Here is a 23,989-nt window from a genome sequence, read left to right as displayed (position 1 = left end):
TCACAACTTCATTCCATGGTGATATGGGAACACTAACACTACTTTTTGGAAATAACATTTTAAACAATTCTGAAATTGTCTCTCTGTGTTTACATCTCACCCACAACTCTCCATCCTTTCTGAAAGAATAGCATGAAAGCATTTTTCTTATGAGTCAGTTGCCTTTTGGGGAGTATCTTTCCTGATATTTTCCACTGCTTCAGAACCTTTCTTTTTGGAAACATTATTAAATTCAATCCCTGAGTGGTTTCCTGAAGGTTACATAATTTAAAACAGAGAAACAACTTTATTCAAAGATATTCTTTTTATCAAGAAGAGACATACTCACCAGAGTTGTTTATCACTGTCATGGCTGATAGCCTGTACAATATTCAGATGCAAATGGGGTCCACTATAGATTTGTAGGGGGTTTTTTGAGATGTAAAATTTCAAAAAGCATTGTGGTCATTCTGTTAAATCTTGAGTAGTATAGGGTCCTCACTCAGTGAGATCTATAGTATTGCAAAGGGATAGATGCAAATGTGTATGTGTATACATATATATGCAAATGTAAATGTGAAATATATATATATATGTGTGTGTGTGTGTGTGTGTGTGTGTGTGTATGTGTGTATGTATGTGTGTCTCAGATTATAAAATACTCTTTAATGAGCAGTCCATATAATGAGTTACATGTATCTTGAAAGAGAACTTGGTTGGGTTCTGAATTAAAGAAGGAGGAAAAACTAGCTGGATAGTATTTGGGAAATTACACAGTTCCTTAATGATTCCAAATTGTTCCTGCCTTCTAAAGACAGATCTTATTAAATGTTCATTTTCTGCCTGCAATGCTATATGACCATAAGTCACGGAATATCTTTTCTTTAATTTTTTGAATTAAAGAAAATATCCCAAAGGATGTGTCCAGGAAGCCCAAAATGGATCTTCTAGGGAATTCATTTGATTCTCCTAAATTGTGGAATTGGGAAGAGAGCTTTTACCATAGGTTGGATATCCACAGAAGAGAAGGATGAATAAGCACCCTGGTGGTTGTAGATTCTGAGTTTTAATATATTTTGGAGTTATTTGAAATTATGGAGAGGAGAGTTATTTCCCTCTTCTCATTTTTATCTGATGTGGTATGAGAGATACAATTCTCTTTCACTTTTTTCCCAAGTTCCTAATAAAAAAAATGAATCACACATTATGGATAAGATGTGAAATATACAAGTGGTATCAAAATTAAAGAAATCAGTTGCTAGAATTTTTATTTTGTAATTTCACAACATTATGTCTTTAAAATGGAATTCTGTGTCAGGCTGCTCTAGCTAAGAGCTATGTCTAAGCAAAAAATAATATGAATTAATGTTTTGTGATATGTGGAAAAGATCTTAGAGATTACATATTTTTATTAGCCACAATTTTAAGGTGAAGCTTAAGCATTTAGTAAATCCATTTAAGATATTCTCTAAATCATATACAAAATATCTGATTTTGCTTTTATTCTGTCTTTGAGTGCTTGAATGGGAGCAATTTTCAAGCATTTTCCTCCATGGGCATGGCTTCCTGGAACCAATTGTCGTCAGTCTGCATGTAGTATGTATACTCTTAACGTATTAAAGTGGTGTAGAGCCTGTGCAAAAATTCCTGTGAGACTGGCACTATTATTACCTTGAGAGAGATGTTTCATCCCAATAGTCTCTTGCATATTGTGACAATAAAACTTTTTGCACATATCATTTAACCTGTCTTTAAAATCTATAAGTCCTGAATTCATAAGAACAAATTGCCGCTGAACAAGAAAAGAATGGAAAAGAGAAAGGAACAGGGAAAATTGGTAGTGAAACTAGAAAGTGTATACTTCTTTCCTAATACTGGGAAGAATAATGCTATGAAAATAAGATACAAAATCAGTGACAAGCTAGGTCTTTTTCTTTCTCCCCTAGAAAACAGATGCTGGAATATCATGTAAAGTCAATTTGGGTGTTGACTCTACTGAATCTGAGATAATAGGCCTTAATACTGTATGGAAGGCATGGGATAGGATGTGATTGTTATTATCAGTTATCAAATTTAGAACAGGAATGGTAGAAACACCACCTCATCCCATGAGTGATAAATAGAAGTTGCTGAAGGATCACATTTGATCTCATTATAAGGTGTGTATGTGGCAGGGGGACTGGGGGGAGGAGCTTCTGAAAAATTACAGCTATCCAAAATGTAATTGGATATAGTAAGATTTGTATTCCCCCTCACTTGAAGGCTTTAAATGAAAAATAGACGACCTCTTAGTAGAGGATGTTGTAAAGAATATTGCCCTTCTGACATGAATAAAACTTGACATATAAATTCACATTCAGACATGAGTTTTATAATCTTTAAAAAGGTAATATCTTTATTGACTCATGATTCATAAAGTTGGAAAATAATATACTCACATATACACAGGAAAGAAACTGTGTGCATGTATGCACTTGTATATACATACACATTTATAATAACTAACAATATGAATTTGAATTAAAGTTTAATGTAATATTCTTTTAAAATTATTAGATTATCTTTAAAAAATTTAAGTAAGTTTTACCCCATGTAAATATTAAGAGTACTACTATATATTGGCTAGCTGTGGCTATTCATTTACATAATAAAGTAGTACAAATTTATTTTAATCATATGCAAGGATAAGTACATTACATGTGCATATATGTACAAATGTCTCTGAAAACATATAAATAAAAATAAATATAATTTAGATTTTACCTCTATAACTATATATGTCTAAAATAATTTATACTGCCTTCTTTAAAAATTAATGATATCAGATACCCAAGAGAGATTATATTATTAATATTTTCCAGGAAAATATACATATTTTTAAATCTGTGTAGATATTCTAAGAATTTTTAAATAATAATAAAGTTGTTACAATTGTGAATACATTATAAAAATATAGTTTCTTTTAGTATTCTTTTTTTTTAAGCAATCAGGGTTAAGTAACTTGCTCAAGGTTACATGGCCAGTTATTTCTGGGTGTGTTGCTAAGTATCTGAGCCCAGATTTGATCCCCAGGTCATCCCGACACTGGAGCTGATGCTCTTACTCTCGGAGCCACCTGGCTGCCCCTAAGCAATTGGGGTTAAGTAACTTGCTCAAGGTTACACGGCCAGGTGTTTCTGGGTGGGTGCTAAGTGTCTGAGCCTGGGATTCAATCCCCAGGTCATCCCGACACTGGAGCCGGTGCTCTTACTTGCTGTGCTACCTGGCCACCCCTCTTTTAGTATTCTTAAAAGAGAAATTGCAAAAGTTTAATTTTATAAGTATACAGACACAAAAATGGAGAGGGCAGAGAAAGGGAAAGGGAGAGAGACAGAGACAGAGAGAGACAGAGAGACGGAGACAGAGAAACTTGTACATATCTCTTTAAAAACAAAGACTGACAAAGTCTTAACTGGTAAATGGAAAGGATAGACATAGAGACTTTCTAAACAAAGGATCCCAACAGACCAAGGAACAAACAGTGTGGTAGATATTGTTTATGAGAATACACATTTGTAGGGGCAGAAATTGAATTTTTTTTTCACACACCACTAATGAGATTAATAAAGTGAACTTTATTAGAACAGGGTAGCACCTTTGTGTCAATTATACTTTAATATTATTATTAAAATATCACATTATCTGGACACTAGCTTATTGTACATAATTATGGAAGAATATAATGGAGTAGCATGACATAATACTGCCTTATGACAGCATTTATTTCCCATAATATGTAAGAGGTAGAAGAGACCTCATAGATCATTTAGTTCAAATGCCTTATTTTAAAGATGAGTAGGTAAAATGACTTGACTAATGTCACACAACTGATTACAAGGTGACAGACCTTCCAATTAGGATTTTAAATATTTGCTGCATAAATATGAACTATCACTATTTTTATAAGCTCAACCTTCTGACTTCCAGCCCAGTACTGCTACAACTACACCATATTTTATAAACTTTTAAAAGTCATTAGACTTGTCTATAGACTCTTCAGAAACATCTAGTGTTGATAACTTATGCTTTATATGAGCATATTTTACCAGCAAGTAACCTAGCATACCCAGGGTGGCTGCCAACACAGGTTCTTAGATCTGCTTTTCTAAAGGAAAGCACCTCAGAATGGGTTAACAATCTTGCTTTAATCAAACATATGTCATCTACCTAGTTCAGGGGGAAAAGGTCAGCACCCCGAACTTCAGAGAATACAAACAAGTTATAAGCAGACAATTAATACAGAGAAACATCAGCAGACAGGCTTCCAACTGTCTGACCATTACATCCATACCTATTCAGTTACCAGAGAGGGAAGCACCAACATCTGGTTTTCAAAGACAGAGGGATCTCAACGGCTGCCCAGAGCCTCATCTGGTCAAATCATAAAACTCTTCTCAAATGAGCCCCAAAACTAAATCTCACATCAGGGTATATATAGCCTTCTCCTGGCTCAGAGAATGCCACAACCCTCTTGACCCACTTCACAATGAGGAAGTATTGAGGTGTGGACCATTCCTGAAAAACAGGCCACAGGCTCCATGTGACCAATTCAGCCTATTAGGGGGCAGAGTATATTTTCAAATCAAGGAAGGTTCTCAGAGTCAATTAAGCCTATCAAAGGGCCTAGGGGCAGGGAAGATCTTAAATTCCCATTCCCATATCACATATCTATAAGAAGTAGAATCTGTTGCTTCAATTAAAAAAATATTCTAATATGTTAACTCATTTAGGAATCATTTATAAAAACACAATCTGAATTACTAAGCAACTAGTAGATGTATGCAGAATCATCTATTTAGAATTCTAACTGTTATTTTAGTTACTGTGGGGTAGATTGTCCAATGTTCAGGTATGATAAAAGATATAAAATCATTGGATTAAAATCAATAAAAAAAAACTAACAGATTTAATAGAGTATGCTTTACATATTGAATTAAGATTTGAAAGAAAAAATAGTAGTTCTAATGAGTTGAGGGTGAAGAAGCCCTTGGTTTCATAATTTCTTTTGTAACACATAATTTCCTCTTTTGTAACACATTTCCCAAAATTATACATTTTTTATCTCAAACAATATGTAAAGGATGTAGCCTATTCTATTCTATTACAAGAAGGAGCCTTATTTCTTTACTTAAATACTAAATGATGATCAGTAAAGCTTTATGTAAGAAAAAAGCAGGAAAAATTCCATCATTTGCATATGTATGTGTTTTCATTAAAGTACTATATACTGAAAGTAGATTTCAAAATCTTTTCTGGGGACCTTAGAGTATCCTATTGTAGATATCATTTGTGATATGTTTAGGCTGTAATGATTTGATTGTTGAAAAGGCTGGGAGCATGCATTTTCAGTAAAAGCTTTAATATTTCATTAAAACCATGTTTCATTTGCACTTAATAGTGACAGTTTTCTAAAGGATTCTCAACTAAAGAAGTAAATTAGTTAAGGAAAATAAGACAAATGCTGGGCAGAATTGAAAATACATGCTATTTTATTTTTTTACTTTGAATTTCATATCTAATAAAATATAAATGACTATTATTCTGCAAGAAAAGAAGCTTCTTGATTAGATAGTTATAATGTTATTTCCAATGATATGGCAATATTGAATCATCTTTTTTTTTTTCTTTATAGTCTCTTTTAAACATAACTATTACTAAATATTATCAATCTATTGAAGACATTTAATCTCACTGTTATCATCCTGGCACAGCCCTTTAGAAGAGCTGTCTAACAAGCTCAAGTTTTTACTCCTTCCAATTTCCAGTTCTAGATCTATGATTGACTTATCTTCTTTATGAATAGACTGGTTATGTCACTCTTTTGCTCAAAATATTCAACTATTCTCTTTTTTCTGTATGAATACTATCCAAACACCATAGCCTATAATTTAACGCTCTTCCTAATCTGCAAATATCCTGCCTTTATCAGTCTTATCACAGTCAAGTCACATCCATAAACTCTATGCCATTTGAATCAATGTGTTGATTTTCTATACTATTTGAATCCATGAAAGAGAGTTGCTCATATCCCATGCTTTCACGGCTTTCTATCTTTGTTCGTGCTGTTCCCACTACCTAGAGAGCCCTCCAGTATAATTCCATCACTAACTTTATACCCAGCCTTTAGAGCATAGCTCAAATCCTACTTCCTCTATGAATGCTATTTTGATTCTCCTTGACAGTAATTGACTTTTTTCTCAGGACCTCATACTCTCCTTTAAGCTTCACATGTATTTCTGTTTTTATATTATAGTCATATTATAGTCTTTCTAACAAGCTCTAATATGAACTTTGTGCCCCACCCCTAACCCTTAAGACTCAAAAAGAGTAGATCAGTATTTGTTGAATTGATTTGAATATCATATATACAGGCATATTGTTTTTCTTTTTTCTTTTAGGTTACTTCAAATTTCATTTTTTTGAGGGGGGGGAAAGCAACACAATTGGGGTGAAGTGACTTGCCCAAGATCTCAGTTAGTGTGTCAAGTATCTGATGCCGAATTTGAACTCAAGTCCTCCTAACTGCAGGACCAGTGCTCTATTCACAGGACCACATAGTTGCCCACTTTTAATTTATTTTACAAAGAAAATATTCTTTTTTTCTTAGAACTAACACCAACAAACATGAATGTTTTGATACAAAAATAACATATATTAAACATGGGCTTCTATTACATAAAAGTATATATTAATTTTAAGATGATAATAACAAAATTGCCTTATTTGTATGTATCCACTTCTAAGCTTCCTTCACTTTTCTCCTATGTATTTCTTCTTATTTCCTCGACCTTTTTGCCACACCTTGATATCTGCCCAACCTTTAACTGCCCCCCAAATAGAAGCCCACTATTGTAACAAATAAGTATAACTAAGTAAAACAAAGCTATTGACCATGTCTGAAATTTCCCCTCCTTCTGTCTTTGACTTGTTTTTTTTTTTGCTTTTTTTTTTATGGCAATTGGGATTAAGTGACTTGCCCAGTGTCACATGGATAGTTTTTGTGTTGAGTATCAGAGACTGGATCCGAACTCAGGTCCTCCTAACTCTAGGACCAGTGCTGTATTCACTGAACCATCTAGCCACCCCTGTCTTTCACTTCTTTAATCAGGAGTTACTTTGTTTAATTTTCACTCTTTTGGAGTTGTGGTTGACTATTGCATTTATATGAATATTAATGTCTTCCAAAGTTGCCTTTCTTTACAATGCAATAATGATCAAATATATTTTTTCCTCCTTCTACTCACTTGACTGTTTATTAATTCATACATGTCTTCACAAGTTTTTCTGAGTCCATCATTTTAGGGGCATCTTTTCACTAGCTGTTTGTTCTATTAGTTCAGGTTTAATGTTGGGATAAAATATGGCATGTAGAATGAGGCACTGAATACTTAAAAAACAAGAGATGTTCTTAGTTCAACCTAGCAAAGATATGCAATAAGTATATAGTGGCACCTAGTTTCTACACATAAACAAACCCTTGTCTAATCATTCCAACAGGCCATATTAACTCATGTGCTTTTCAAGTAGCCATCAAATCAAAAGGACATTGATCTCCCTTGGGTAGAACCCTTTATGTCCTCAGGTGACCAGGAAGCCACTGTCAACATAGCCTTTCCCTAATCCAGTTTGGGGGTGGATGTGGCATCTTATTATAATTTCTTACAGCAAAATAATATCCCATTATATATGCACAAATATGTATGTATTTGTATATACCATCATTTGTTCAGCTAGTCATTTATCATTTAAAAAGTATTCACTGTTTTTCCTGTTTTAAATAAAAAATACTGCTACAAATAGATGTGCAAATACAGGTCATTTTTCTTTTTTCTATTTGGTCTTCTGTGTATGTATGCCTGATAAGGGTTTCATTCAAATAAAGACATGCACAATTAAAGATTTTTTTTTTGATACAACACTAAGTTGCTTTCCAGAATGGTTGGACCAAGTTAGATCTTCACCAACAATGCATTTGTTTTCCTTTCCTCCTACATACCCTTCAATAATTGCCATTCTCTACTTTTGTCATCTTTACCTATCTGATGAGTGTGAGTTAGAAACCTTACATGTATTTTAATTTTCATTTTTCCTATTATTAGTAATTTGGAGTATTTTAAATAGTTTTTTATTGTTTTCCTTTCTTTTGAAAATTACATGTTAACAGGCTTTGACAATTTGCCCATTAGGGAATGGCTCTTGATCTTCATTTGTGTCAATTCCTTCTGTATCTTAGATATCATACCCTCTAAGATAAATTTCCTACAAAGATTTTTCTTTTTACATTTTTCCTTTTGATTGTAACTGCATTTATTATGTTTGTGCAGAATCTTTGACTTACATGACATAAAACCTATCGATTTTTTTTCCGGTGAACCTCTTTCCCTTTTCTGCTCTTTAATTATGAAAACTGTCTCCTCTTTTCCTTTAATTTGTTGATGATATGACCTTTACTCTTTTGGAGGTTATTGTGATATTTAGTGTAAGGTATTGGTCTGAACTTAATTTATGTAGTGTTTGCAATGTGCTAATCATTAGAGAGACAAATGCAAGTAAGCATGATAGTCACTGCTCTCAAGAAATTTAAATTCTAATTAAAACATAATAAAGGAGAAAAAGAAAAGTGGATTACACAAGGATACAATGGCTTGCTTACAAATGCCAGGAAGTGGTGTGTATGTCAGATTCCAGGCAAAATATGGCAAAAGCTTAGCTATTATAATCCAGGGTCTCAGAGACAGAGTTAAAACTGGAAGGGGAATGATGAGAAAAATAGCCAAAGTAAAATCAGAATGGTTTGGAAATGACATTTATTTTCACAAGCTAGGTTCTTTTGACTTGATGGAAATATACAGAAAGGCAGATTTTGTGGAAAGGGCCCTCCCTTATGCAGAGAGGCAGGGAAATGCAGTCTGTTTCCTTCTACCTTTCACATTATTGTTTCACTTAATTTTAGTTGCTTCTCTAGGATTCTCAGAGGAAATCATAATGTTACATGCAAAAAGTAATAAATGTATTTCCTTTTTGCCTATACTTATTTAATTTACTTTCTTATTGTTATACCTAGCATTCAAGAACTATGTAAAATAATAATAACAATGGGCACCTTTGTTTTACCCCTAATCTTATTGTAAAAGCCTTTGATTTCTCCATTACTGATAATGCTAACTCATGGTTTTAGATTAATATTGTTTTCAACATTAAGGGAATTTCAATTTATTCATATATATACATATATACACACACATATATATTTAATTTCTAACATTGAGTATTGTTAAAGGCATTTCTCAAACCATTCATAAAATCATTGGACATTTAGTTTTGTCATTAAGATGGTCTGTTAATATTTCCAGTTTTTTTAATATTCAATTAGTCTTCTATTCTTGATATAAATCCAACTTGGTCATAGTATATATACTACTAATATTTTAATAATATTTGTGATAATATATATTACAGTTATTGGTCTATGACTTTCTTTTATTTTTTGTTCTCCTGCTATAGGTGTCAGTAACTGTATTTGTCTCATAGAAGAAATTTGGTGGGACTATTTTTCTATTTTGTAAATGTTTTATTTTATTTTAGAATAATGTTTCTTTGACTTTGATAGACATAACTTGCATATCCATCTATTACTAGTATTTCTGTATTTGAAAATTCCTCTATGGGTTATTCAGTTTCTTTTTTTGACATTGATTCATTTAAATTCTACCTATAAACATATGTAACTTTGATTTGTATAGCATTGTAATTGATCAGAATAAAGAGTGTAAAATTTAGAGTTTGAAAGATTCTATTCTATTTATATTATAAAACTGTTTTATACCTGGCTAAACATGGATGGCTAGGCACATCATCCTTTTTTTATTTTTTATTCTTATTTTCTTTGCCTTTTGGAGGGCAATTGGGGTTAAGTAACTTGCCCAAGGTTACATGGCTAGTTTTTTTGTTTTTTTTTTTTTTGCATGTGTGTGTGTGTGTGGGGGGGGGGTGTTAAATGTCTGAGGCTGGAACTGAACTCTGGTCCTCCTGACTCTGGGGCTGGTGCTTTACTAACTGCACCACTTAGCCGCCCAGCATCATCCTTCTGAAACTCAGTTTTCTTCATCTTTAAAATGTGAGACTGAGACTAGATGATCTAGATCTAAGGTCCCTTCAAGCCCTGATTACTTGAACCTGCAATTCTAAAGACTGGAGATAGGGAGGTCACCTCAGTGTTGATTACAAAAGTTCAAGAATGAATACGTGAAAATCTGACTAGGATGGTGATAATTGGCATGGAGTAAAAGAAGTATATCTTAGAGACATTATAAAGGAAGAATCTCTAGTTACTGATTATATATAGGAAACCTAGGGAAAAAATGAGTCAAATTATCTGGGCAAAAATCCCAGAAGTTTTCTTTGTACCAAATAATTATGATAGGATAATGCATAATCATTACAAGCCTCGCTCATAAAATATTATTTATAAATATAAAATATTATTTATGTCGCAAAGCAAAATTTAAAAATGTTTTTATGATCATCATCTTTCAACAGAAAATACTGAGAATTCACTCACTTTCATCCACTGGCTATGAGTAGATTCCCAAAGAACAGTGGAAAAAAATATTGTTAATTCAGAATGACTATTTTTTGCTAATTTTCTGCTTTCCTTAAATCATGAACTTTGTGCTTCTTAGTCACAGATTAGACTGAGAATGAAGAAGAGAAAATAATATGAAAAAATTGCCACATAATAGCATTTTAGTGTCCAATGGAGTCTAATTCAGCTAGTCTAATGTCTTCCCTTTAGATTTGGGGTGTATGTGTGTGGGGAGCGGGAATGAAGCCTTAGAGTGAAGTAACTTCCCTAAAGTCAAATTACTCATTTATAGCAGAACATCACTAGAACACAGGAGATTTTAAAAATGAACATAGAAAGGGAGTACTTTCCTAAAATTTCTGCTTAGGCCTAGTGTTTTAATTTTATATCACTAGCTAAATGAATATTCTGATTAACCCCTGCCTCCATTATTTCAGAGTAATCCCCATTGATCATAGGTATAATTTTGTTGCATTTCATTTCTGTACTGCCTCCACCTGAATTCCGCATTATACATATCATCATTTTCCACATTAGCAAGGTCTGTATTTGATAATACTTTTTATCTTTCTGTAGTCCTTGGCATACAGGAATATTAGTAAAGTTAAGGTTCTGGGGCTATTTCTTTTATGAAGAAGACTAAAGCCATATACCTACTTGTAGGAGAATATGTTCCTTACCATTTTCCTAATATGATGTTGTCTATGTTATAAAAGACTTTTTTTCAAAGGATACATAGTTTTAGGGAGCATGATTTGGCCAGTAGGAATTCTAAATTTATGCAATAATGAGCTTTATGTAAAGATAAACTTGTTTTCTGTCAATGATTTTAGTAAATACAGAGCTGCAGATGAAGATATTTTGTTTCCCCTTCTATATTGTCAAAATATTTTTTAGTGAGTTGAGTTCAAGACAAAACTTCATAGAAGGATGGAAAGTATGTTCAGTGTAGTTCTCAGAGATTTGTCTGTTTGAAAATAGAATTGACATTATGTTTTAATTCACAGTTTACTTTATGGAATAGAACATGCCATCATCAGTCACTGATTTTTGCCTTCCCAGAAGTTGTATGACTGTCTTGTTTATAATTTATTTATGATATATTTAGGGAATTTTTCTATGTCTGCCAGGCACTTTGACCACATGCATTTTTTTTTGTAATTCTTTACTCAAAAAAATATGTTCATGAATTATTATTTAGTTCAGTTGAACAGTACAGAATGTATAGATCCTTTGAAATTATCTGAGCAAATGAAAATTATAGATTATTTTCCTGAGACCTCCTTTTCTCCATATCTGTATGAAATCATTTTCCCCAAGAACTAAGCAAATAACCGACTTTTCTTTCAAGGAAAATCCATGAAATTAAAAACTAGGGCATATAGTTTGCAGGGTATGAGACAACAGAAAAAGTTGCATAATGTGTATAGGTATAAATGATTTTTTTATTCCATATTCAGTAAATGCTTCCTGGAAGTTTAAAAAAAAACCACTTTTTATTATGTTGAATAAACCTGAAAAATATAAAATAATATAATTCAAAAATGTGTGTGTTCAACCATGAAAATCTCATGAATTTCAGAAGTTCACTATGGCAGAATCTAGTTGAATTATAATGAATTAGAGTATCCATGCTCAAGTTCACATTAATAATTACCTTTTGAAAATAATGATTGAATCAAAATGGAAAATGAGTTTATATAATTGTATTTCTACTCCTAATTTCAGATGTACTTCTCTTTTTTCTTACTTTTTGGAGGGAGGAAGGCATGGCAACTGGGTTAAGTGACTTGCCCAAGGTCACACAGCTATTAAGTGTTAAGTATCTGGGGTCAGATTTGAACTTAGGTCCTCCTGACTTGATGTCTGGTGCTCTATTCACTGCACCATGTAGCCACCCCTCAGCTGTACTTCTAATCTAATCCTAGGCCAAAGGAGGTAAGGAAGGAAATCCAAGGCTAAAGATGAGGAATCTCTTCCTCTCCTCCTTTCTTTTTTTCTTAGTCCAATAAATGTATTTTTTAAAATCTACACAGAAATGTTGAACCATTTCATGCATCTTCAGCAGATAGAGCATCTCCACCCTTTGTGTTCCTGGTATATATCACTTGTGCTCTGTGTTTGGAAAACAGCTTAATCAGACCTTTACTAAGGAGTTCCTGGAGAGCTGCTTGGGCCAGAGAACCCTGGATCTTCAGTCTCTCTGAGACTACTGCAGGGGTGATAATTTTATAGTTAGGGACCTCCTTGCAGAGTTTGTTGTATGTTGCTTTGTAAAATAGAACCAGATTGTTGAGCTTGTCTCGAAATTTTCTCTTGGACCACTTCTTCTTAGCCTTGCCCCCAGACTTGTTTATGGGATCTTTGTCCTTCTTGGCCGACTTGCTGGCATCTTTCTTCTTCTTATCATCCTTGAGAGGCATGGTGAGGCTTCAAGTACTCCTGCTGCTGCTGCCTCCAAGCTAAGATGTCATACAAAAAGCCCTCTCTTCCTTTCTTGCCCCTAACAGTTCCTTCTCAAGGATTCTGCTGGATTTCCATACCCACTTTAATTTCTAGAAGTTTTATAGTTCTTGATTAATTTATTTATATACAACTTCTCAGGAATGAATAAGTTTCATTGGCTTATCCAAATACTGTCTGCAATGTCATTCTGGTTCAAAGGAGTTTTTCCACACTTTAAAGCCCATGATTGATTAATCAAATAACTTATTAGTCACTTCAAATGTGGTTGGGTAAGTTGATTGATTTTATCAATCCCCTCACGCTTATGCTAAGATTAAAAGAGACCAAATAGACCTAAAAGTAGTGTGGAACTTCAGAAAGAACCCTTGGAATCAGAAGACCCTGGTTCAAATCCCTAGCTTTGAAACCATGGGCAAGTCACTTTGGCTCGTAAGTTTAGAATTGCAAAATAATTTCAGAGCCACAGAGTGTCACCCTTTCATTTTCCAGAGGAGGAAATTGGGGCCTAGAAAAAGTCTCAGAGTGGAGATTCAAAGTCATGTCTTCTAACTTCTGATCTAGTGCCATATTCAGTTTCCCAGCCTGATACTTAGAGTCTTATTTTCACATCTGTAAAAACATAATAATAATAACACTACTTGCCTCTGCTTCCAAAGGCAGTAACTTATACAATTTTCACCTGATATATGCTGATTCAGATTACATCTTCTCATTAATTTGGTAGTGATAAGTGATCACATGGATATTATCTTTGACTATGAAGTGATATGAGAATCACCTCCAACATGGGGACTGGTGCCAAGACCAGTACACCATGGAAGAGGGGAGAACAGTCCAAAGGAGGGTGAAATGTGGACCCAAGTCCTTCAGAGACTTAGAGTATTTCTACCTTTTAGTTATCAGGAGACCACAGATGATAAACTTAAGGTACTTGGCCTAATGAAGCAGCATCTGGTAATAGGTTTGGGTAGTCAGCTTCATGGTAGACTTGGAGAGGTGTAGGAGACACACAAGCAAGAAGATGTGCCACACATATTTCTGGGCCCTCAAAGTTGAATCCATTGTCCTAAGTTCCCCTTAGCCACAGTCCAGCTAGAACTTCCCCACTTTCCAATGATGGTCCTAAGCCTGGGCCTTTCACTCTACTTCTTACCAGAAAGAAGCCTGCTTTATTCTAATATTTAGCTATAACCATGAAAAGCATTTCTAGGTGAAAAGATACTAGGCTCCACAATCATAAGATACCTGGATATCCACTGCATTCCACTGTTGCAAGGAGATGATAATGAAGTAGCCAGGGTTTTTCCAGCAACATTTTACTTTTGTTGGTTTTGATTAAACTCAGACTCTTTAGATTATGGCATGTTCATGAACTGTATCTTCCTTCCAAGGACCAATTAAATTCAACACAAATTTTCTATATGCCAGAAGAATTGACTATGACACTGAGGTTGCAGTCCAGGTTTACTGGGATTGTGGGAGCACCTTTGAAAGAAAGATATTTGAAAGGAGGGGAGTGATTGGAAGAAAATACTGAGTTCTGCTTGAGACAGGTTGAGTTTGAGATGCCAATAAGACATCCAATTTAAGGTGTCTAAAAGGTAGCTGGTTATGTGTGAGGAAACAGGCAAAGCTATAGTAATCATAAACTTAAATAGGATAATTGAACACATAGGAGCTGGTTTACAAAGTGAACTTGTAGAGTGAAAGAAAAGGTGCCCACACACAAAACTTTGGGGAACAACCAAATATGGATGTAAGCTCTTTGAAGATCCATCCAAGGATGCTGAGAAAGAGAGATCAGACAGGTAGGAAAAGAACCAGGAGGGCAGTATCTAAAAAAAAAAAGAGAGTACCAAGGAAGAAGCATTATTAATAACCTCAAAGGCTATCTGGAAGTTTAAGAAAGATGAGGAAAGAGAATAGGCTATTAGAATTGGCACTAGTAATTTTGGAGTGAGTAGTTCCAGTCAAATGATGAAATTGAAAGCCATATTGCAACAAAAAGAAAGGATGTTGAGTAAGGTAATGTAGATGACTTTCTTATGGAGTTTAGCAATGAAAAGGAAACAAAAAGGCAGTGATTAATGAGGATGGTCACATCGAGTGAATTTTGTTTTGTCTTTTTTTAAGGATGGAAGAAATATAATTGTGTTTGTCAGTAACCAATAAAAAAAAATGCTCATTTGATAAGGAAAGATTGAAAGTTAAAAAAGGGAGTCAAGATGGCAGAGTAGAAGCCAGGACCTCTGAGCGGCTCCTGCTTCCACCTTCCCCAATCAATGTAAGAAAGGGACTCTGAACAAACTTTGGAGCTGCAGAACCCACAAAATGACACAGAGAAGCTAACCTCCCACTGAGGACAGCCTGGCAGGCCGGCAGGAATTGGCTAAGCCCAGCCACATGTGAGCCAGAGGATTTAGCCCCAGGGCAGGTCTGACCAGCCTCTGGCTGGAGGGACTCCAGATCACCAGCAGCTGTAGCCATTTCCAGAATTATGAACACATAGATGTGAAAGACAAAAGTGAGAGGTCAGTGCAGTCTGGACTTTGGAACCCAGTAAGTGGGAGTGCATCAGATTTTGCCCCTGGGGCAACAAGCCTCTGAGATACCAGCACAGCCAGCTAGCTCCATGTGGCAGCTTCAGCTCCTAGCCTACAGAGTGTAGGGGGGCCAAGTGACCAGTCTGAGGGGTAGTCATTCTTGCTTTTACCTGCTAGGATCTGGATTGCTGTCTAGGGTGGAGGTCCTGCGGCATGTGTCCAGCTTGCCAGAGCAGTGGAGGCCTGAAAGAGGGCACCCATCTAATACCACTGGCAACTGAGAAAACCCCAGTGTTTAGGATGAAAGCTCCCCTGTCTGGTGGCAGAGTTCTGCCATGGCAAAAAGCCCAGGGGTCAAATGACTGAGCGGCGACATGACCACGCAAAGGAAACCAAGCAGATAAAAGATTCCAACATTAGACTGCTATTTTGGGGACAAAAAGGAGCAAAGCATGGAACAGGAGGAAGACAGTGAAAAGTTCTGACTTCTTCCAAAAGCTTTAAAGGAAAACACAAGCTGGTTACAGGACATAGAGAACCTTAAGAAGAAGATAAGAGAAGTGGAGGAAAAATTGGGAAGAGAAATGAGAACAATGCAAGAAAATTACAAAATGAGAGTTATCAGCCTGACTGAGGAAAATACACCTTAAAAAATAGACTAACTCAATTGGCAAAAGAGGCTCAAAAAGGCAATGAGGAGAAGAATGACTTAAAAAGCTGAATTTGCCAGATAGAAAAAGAATCTCAAAAGCTCAATGAGGAGAATCATTGCTTCAGAATTAGATTGGAGCAAATGGAAGCTAATGACTTTAGGAGAAATCAAGATGCTGTTAAACAGATACAAACAAATGAAAGAATAGAAGGCAATGTGAAATATCTCCTGGGAAAAACCACTGACCTGGAAAATAGATACAGGAGAGGTAATTTTAAAATTATTGGACTACCTGAAAGCCATGATTAAAGTAAGAACCTAGAAATCATCCTCCAGCAAGTTCTCAAAGAAAACTGCCCTGATATTTTAGAACCAGAGGGCAAAATAGAGGTTGAAAGAATCCACCTCCTGAAAAAGATCCCAAAAAGAAAACTCTTAGGAATATTATAGCCAGGTTCCTGAATTCCCAGATTAAGGAGAGAATATTACAAGCAGCCAGGAAGAAACAATTTCAATATTGTGGAAAAACAATCAGGATAACCCAGGATCTGGCAGCGAACACACTGAGGGATCTAAGGGCTTGGAATATGATATTCCAGAGGTCAAAGGAGCTGGGGTTAAAACCAAGAACACCTACCCAGCAAAACTGAGTATCATATTTCAGGGGAAAATGTGGTCATTCAGTGGAATAGAGGACTTTCAAGAATTCTTGATGAAAAAACCAGAATTGAATAGAAAATTTAACATTCAGATACAAGAAGCATGAGAAGGTAAACAGGGAAAAAAATCATAAGGAACTTATCAAAGTTGAACTATTAATATTACTACATGGAAAAACAATAATTGTAACTGATGAAACTTTTCTCAGTATGAAAATAGTTGAAGAAAATAGAAATATATATATCTATATGTGAGGGTCTATGGGCATATGAATACATATGTGCATGTGTATACATAGATAAAGAGCACAGGATCAATTTAACAGGAAGGGATGATACTTAAAAGGTGAAATTATGAGGTCAGAGGAATATAATGAGAGGAGATGGGGAGACAGAATGGAGTAAACTATCCCATATCGAAGAGACAAGGAACAATGATTGCAATGGAAGGGAAGACTAGGAAGGCAAAAGGGAATTGCTCAACCTTATTCTCATTGAATTTGACTTGGGGAGGGAATGAAATACACACCAAATAGGGTATCTCATCCTACAGGAGAGTAGGGGGGAAGGGGATGAGAGGGGGGATGATGGAAGGGAGGGCAGGATAGGGGGAAGGGAAGTTGGAAGCACCCACTTATGAAAAGGGACGGGATCAAAGTAGACAATAGAACCAGTGGGAGGTGGGATAGGAAGGAGGGAAATATAGTCAGTCTTTTGTTTTGCATTAGCTACACATGTACAACCTATACTGAACTGCTTATCTTCCCAGTAAAGGTGGGTGACAAGGGAGGAAGGGAATAAATCTGAAATTCAAAGTTTTAAATCAAATGTTTAAATATATACACTATTATTAATACTATTTTACATTAATTGGGAAATAAGATATACAGGCGCCGGGGCATAGAGATCCACCATGCCCTACTGGAAAAGTAGAAAGGGGTATGGGAGAAAATGTAGGAAAGAGCAGATTGGAGGAGGGGATATCCTGTGGGACTGCTATTTTGGGGCGGTGGTTAGGGGAAAAATGGGGAGAAAATTTGTAACTCAAAATCTGGCAGAAATGAATGATGTAAATCAAAAGTTAATAAAGCAATTAACAAATTAAAAAAATAAAAACCAAAAAAAAAAGAAAGTTAAAGGGGAAATGGGCATTGTAATATGGGGAATCTGCTAGAGAAAATTGTAGAGAATAGTATGTAAAGAACACACAGAGGGGTTGGACTTGACAAAGACAAGAGAGATATATTTTCCAGTAATGCAATGTTACAGTCTCTCCATATTCTGCCCTACTCAGATAACATCTGGAATTTTGAGTCCATTTGTGTGTACTACAATGAAGCAATAATATTAATATTCTAAAAATTAATCAAGATGGTGAAGAGTCTTAAATTCATGCCAAATAAAGATCAATTGAAACCATACAAGACATATAATCTGTTGAAGATTATGTGGGGGTTGAAGGAGAATAGAGCAAGTAAATTGTATGGATAGCTATCTTCAGTATTTGAAAAATTATTCTATGCAACAGAAATCAGATTTGTTCAATTTAGTCCCAGAGGACAGAAATAATAACAGTGGGTAGAAGCTGAAAGCAAGCAAATTTAGGTTTGATGTCAGGAAAAACTCCCTAACAAAGAAATATGACCCAATTGTATTAGACTGCCTAAGGAGAAACCAGAATACACCTACTTGATGCAAAGGTTGGATAACTGCTTGTTAGAGATGCTATAGTGAGGGTAACTTTTGGGCTTCTGAGATCTGTTCCCACACTAAAATTCTGTGACTCAATAACATTGTGATTTTGTGACTATAACAACATTCTTGCCCTTAGGGAATGTGTATACTTTGATACAATGATGCAACATTTAAGCCTAAGAAATGTAGGCTAAACGAAACTAAAGAAAGTTTTTAGGAATGAATATAGTTTTAAAAGTCAATAAGTAAATGGATTTCAGTTCTATTTAATTTTATTTCTTGCATAATTCTGAATTTTCCAAGCAGGCTTTGTTTAAACTGGATAATATTGCATTCCTTTCTGGTAAACTTTTGACACAGTAAATTACTGAGGGCACAGGGAGGATAAATGACTTGTCAGGATCTCAACCAGGCAGTGTGAGATTCTAGATATGAACCCACATTTTCCTTAGACTACTGGGCCATAATATTCCCAAGTGCCATAAACAAGTAAAACTTATTTTGTGAGGAAAGATAGGAAATATACTCGATCCATAGAAAATCAAAAATGTTATCATGAAAAAAAGGCAATTCCAGCATTTCCGCTTGGAAAGTTTGAGGCTTTCTTTAATATTGTTAGGTTTTATTGGGGAAAAAAATCATGTGATACAAATGGAGATTGAGTTTACCCAGATAGTTCTCCTCATTGATTCCAATGTATGCCCAAGATGTTCACATGCTCAGTTGCACTCAGAAATTATAAAGCAATGAGATTTTTTCACTGCTATTCTTGACAATATAACACCATCTCTCTGTCTTTATTTCCATATTCTGTTAAAAGTAAGCATTCAAAATATGTGGGGTTCTTCCTCAAAATCTCCACTGAAAATTTGCATGCTTTGAGCTATTAGACTTTCTAGTTGCATGATTTCCCTTGTTCTGTTTTCAAAGAATCAGTTTAGGGAGAGAGAAAGAAAAAAGAGGGAAAAGGAGGGGAGGAAGAGAGAAATGTTTTTGAAGGTAATCATAGGTAGGTAGATTTTAATTTATTACTATCAATAATGATTAATTGAATTATTTAAAGAAAGTTACCTCAGTTTATTCATTATTTGAAATAATTTTTCTTTAAAACTCTCATTGTAAATGTTTTATTATGTGCATAACTTCAAACAAAGCCATTTGGATGCAGAATTTATGGTTAGCAGAAATAATGTCCTTGGTTTAAGGTTTTGTCTTCTATGCTATTTCTCAGCTTCTTTAGTGAATGTCAAGTATGTATAAACAGAAATAGGTTATGAAGATTTTAGTTTTTAATTTGTATTGTGCAGTAGATATGGCTGCCTGCTACAATTCATTATATTGTAATGGTAATGCTGCAATTTGTATTTTAGCATTGTGGAAGATTATTTGAATAATAATTTTCAAAGTAGGCATGCAGTAAAGGCTGTTATTAAACTCCTAAATAAAGGTCTGTGTTGAGCTACAAATTTCTAAGAGCTTTTATTCCAATAGGAGGATAGGGTACCCCTTATATTATTACTCTGGTTAAGGTGGAGATATAAGGATTAGAAAATAGTGCAATTAGATGTATTTGGGACTGGAAGAAAGATAAGACACAAAAAAATATTCATGGGATTGTTAATATGGAAAGATGTCTGTTGGAGAAAGCACTAATGATTGGTCTATCCTAACTCTGCTAGATATATAATTCCAAAGAAGTAGCTATTGGTGTCTACCAGGTGGTTAGTGATCTGCTGGTCTCAAGTTGCTATTTCCAGGTACAGCTCTTTTGGGAAAAAAAACAAACAAACAAACAAACAAAAAAACTAGACAGCCAACTAAGTAGAGTCCACAGGCATTTAATCCTTTCTCTAAAATTACAATCTTTTATTTCATATAACTACCTTATTTTGGGCTAGAAACTCCAAACATCTTTGTTCTCTCACTCAAACAAAAAAGGAAAGAGGAAAAACAAGAGCCAAAAAAAAAATAACAAAAACAATGACAGCAATAAAGTGAATCCTAAGGCTATTCTAGAAATGCATTACCTTCCTTCCACCTTAATTGTCTTTCTACATTCTAACCTATACTGTGTGTATGTGGCCAGCCATAGTCCTCCAGATTTTAAGGCACCCTAAATAGTTGACGCATTGGATCACAAATTCAAGGATCTAAAAAGGTTTTGACAGGCTAGAATGAAGAGTTGATCAGATGAAATGAAAAAGGTAGGAATATAGAGTCCTACATTGTTGTTTAAAAAATTAACTTCATATACTGCCTGCCATGACTAGACAGCAATTCATGTGAAAAAGATCAGTGAGTTCTACTATTAGACTGCAACCAGGAAAAAAATGCATTCACAGAAACACATTGTCCCGGACAAGAGAGGTGAAAATTTTCCTGTTCAGATCATGTTTGAAGTACTGCATTCTATTATGGGTGAAACATTTTTTTGAAAGACATTTAAAAAATAACGTGGAGCACAACCAAGGGAAAGTCAAAGCCTCAAGGTCGTGTCATATGAGAATCTGGTAAAGAAACTAGGAATGTTTACCTTGAAAAAGAAAAATTTCATAGAGTACATGATAAGTGCCTTCAGCTATTTGAAAAGCTGAAATATGAAAGAGATCTACTCATTCTAGAATAATGGTTAGAAGCTACGAAAAGCAGATTTAGATGCAGTGTAAAGGAAAATATTCTAAATTAGTGGTACCAAAAAGTGCAATTGACTAAAGAACTTCTGAGTTCTCTTTCACTGGAGAATTTTGTAATAGAGCACTTCTTTGAAATGCTATAGAGGTGATTCCTGTTTGTGTCTAGGTTATGACAGATGTTTTCTGAGTTTTCTTCCCATGTCACTATCCTCTGTGGAATTGCCTCCCTCCCTTTCCACATATGGCTCCAAAGTCTTTGTTTCTGACTTCTTTCTCCCTTTTAGATTGTCATTTATGTTCAGTTTTGCCTCATTTCAACTGTATAAATGTGTTTGAGGACACTGTTGTAGAAAAAAACATAGCTACTCTTTGTTTGAATCCTTGAATCCCTAGGAAAGTCCCTGAGTGGAAAGTCCTACCTAAAATAATATTGTTTGAACATTCCACATATTATTTTAATATAGATCTTAACTATCAAGATTAAATGTTCCTGACAGTTCTATAATGACAAGGAAAAAATAATATTATCTCGTGGAAAAATGGAGATTATTATTTTTATGCCATCTTTATGAAAAAAGCATTGGCAATATTGCAGAATTGTCAGGGTACAAAACTGCAAAATGGCAAAAAAATTTGTAGAATCAAACACTGCAATCATCCCACTGTGCTAGGAAATATAGAAACTTAGGATATGCACCCAGTTTGAAAATGCAAATCTGAAATGTCAAGTTGGAGTTTCAAAATATAGACAAAGGTAAGTACAGATTTCACATTTTTAGTATTCTGCCATTTCCTATTTTACTTCTTCTTCCCTTTAGCCCACATCTCCTCTGAATGATCTTGGTATTCAGGACTGTTAAATAATGCCTATGATTTTTCACTGTTACTGCTGACTGTTTTGACTTGCCTTCTTCCTCGGGTCTCCATGTTTCAAACTCTTCCCTTATGCACATTTCACTATAAAAGGGCATTTGTTCTGTGCCCAATTCTATGATATTCTAGGTAACCTAAGAAATCTTATAGCCTTACACTCTTCAACAATGCAGGATACATTTAGTGGATATGTCGAACTGATCTGTATTTCAACTGACTTCTTTGGATGCCTTTTTACTAAAGCTATTAAATTGTAGCTTTTTAGTTATGTGCATCTCTAAATCATATCTGTGTAATACAAATGGCCTTTTTCCTTGCATTTTAAATATTTCTTTCTATTTATTGCTTAATGTACTAGAACAGTCTGAAAAGACACTAATTGTACAACACATGATTTATTTTATTGTGCAGCATTTGGAAGTTCCTGATGAGAAGGCTTTGGGTACTTCATTGATGGAGACTGAAGTAAACCTGGATAGCTACCAAACAGCTTTAGAAGAAGTACTGACATGGCTTCTGTCTGCTGAAGATGCTTTGCAAGCACAAGGTGAAATTTCCAAAGATGTTGAAGAAGTCAAAGAACAATTTCATACCCATGAGGTAAAAAATCATTTTATTAAAGTCATGTATCCATCACCCTTTTGAGTGTCATCAATCTATACTTAGGGCCCAAGACGTCTGGATTTGGAGTCACAGCATCTGGTTCCAATACCTGCTCTGCCTCTTAATACTAGTATAAATTTTAGCAGCAATTAACTTTGCTTTTCTGGGGTAAGGTTTTATCATCTGAAAAATGAGGAGGTCAGACTAAAGAAATAATAACATCCTTTCTATATGCAAATCTATGATGTTATAACTGTTAGTGCATTAATATTCATTATAAGAATATTATCTGACCTTGCTTCTTGATACATTTTGATTTTTGATATTTTAAAATATGTTGATCTTTTATTGAAAAATACATAACTTAAAATCTCCATTTGCCTAATATTAATTTTAACCTTGGTTTTAACTCAAAACTAAACTAAGACTCATGATCAACCATCCATTTTTTAAAGAAAAATTGATAAAAATTTAAGAGTTCCATTGGAGGATTTAATCTTTAAAAAAATGTGGGGTGAAAAAAACTCTAACATCCTAAAGGTATTATTCAAAATTATCAGCCTCTTTTTGTGGCAGGGCTATATGATGGAATTAACAGCTCACCAGGGACGAGTTGGCAATGTTCTGCAATTAGGAAGCCAACTGATCAGAGTTGGTAAGCTCTCAGAAGATGAAGAAAGTGAAGTCCAAGAACAAATGAATCTCCTCAATTCTCGATGGGAATGCCTCAGGGTCGCCAGCATGGAAAAACAAAGCAAGTAAGTGAGGAGAAGAGCAAAAGGGGGTTTCAATTTGGTGGCTGTTTCTAGGATTCTCATCTAAAGGATATTGTTGCATTTGGAATCTGAAGTATATCACCAAGCTTAGAATATGTTTATTGGAGTAGAAATGTTCATCAAATGAACAGTTATCTACCACTTCATGTTTTAGGAGGCAACATCATATTATTAAATATAAATCAAATTTTTGTCCAGGTTATTTCCTAAGAAATTAAAGCACAGAAAAATGAAATAAAACTTATGAGGAAAATATATGCATTTATTATTTCAATGCAGTTAAAAAGGTAATTGAGATATTCTTTTCTTAAGAAATTACCCTTGAAAAGCTAAAGATTCATTTGTTTATACATGTAAGGCAAAACTCTTTTGAAATCCTCTTAGATTTCTAAAAATATATCAAATTAGTCAGAAATAACTTTTGAGACTTATTTCTGAAATATGTATTTTTCTTTTACAAAAGAAATGAAAACAGTAATTTGGAAG

At 34.6% G+C, this 23,989-nt stretch overlaps 1 protein-coding gene and 1 pseudogene across 7 annotated transcripts in view; one reads left to right on the top strand and one right to left on the bottom strand.

The window, feature by feature from the left end:
- DMD (dystrophin) overlaps positions 1–23,989 on the top strand; it is a 2,504,498-nt gene that overhangs the window by 736,948 nt on the left and 1,743,561 nt on the right. For all 7 annotated transcript variants that reach the window (XM_069063824.1, XM_069063827.1, XM_069063826.1 and 4 more), the window contains 2 exons: positions 22,536–22,724; positions 23,304–23,485. In XM_069063824.1, coding sequence (XP_068919925.1) covers positions 22,536–22,724; positions 23,304–23,485 — 371 coding nt within the window. The remainder of the gene's footprint in view (positions 1–22,535; positions 22,725–23,303; positions 23,486–23,989) is intronic.
- On the bottom strand, positions 12,592–13,082 carry LOC138142778 (small ribosomal subunit protein eS25 pseudogene; annotated as a pseudogene).

Source organism: Petaurus breviceps, unplaced genomic scaffold (genome assembly GCF_028583685.1).
Source record: "Petaurus breviceps papuanus isolate PSGF00001 unplaced genomic scaffold, PetGlider_PUasm1.0 90603, whole genome shotgun sequence".
NCBI lineage: Eukaryota > Metazoa > Chordata > Mammalia > Diprotodontia > Petauridae > Petaurus > Petaurus breviceps.
Note: the sequence above shows the minus strand (reverse complement) of the source record. Positions and strands in the feature narration are given on the sequence as shown.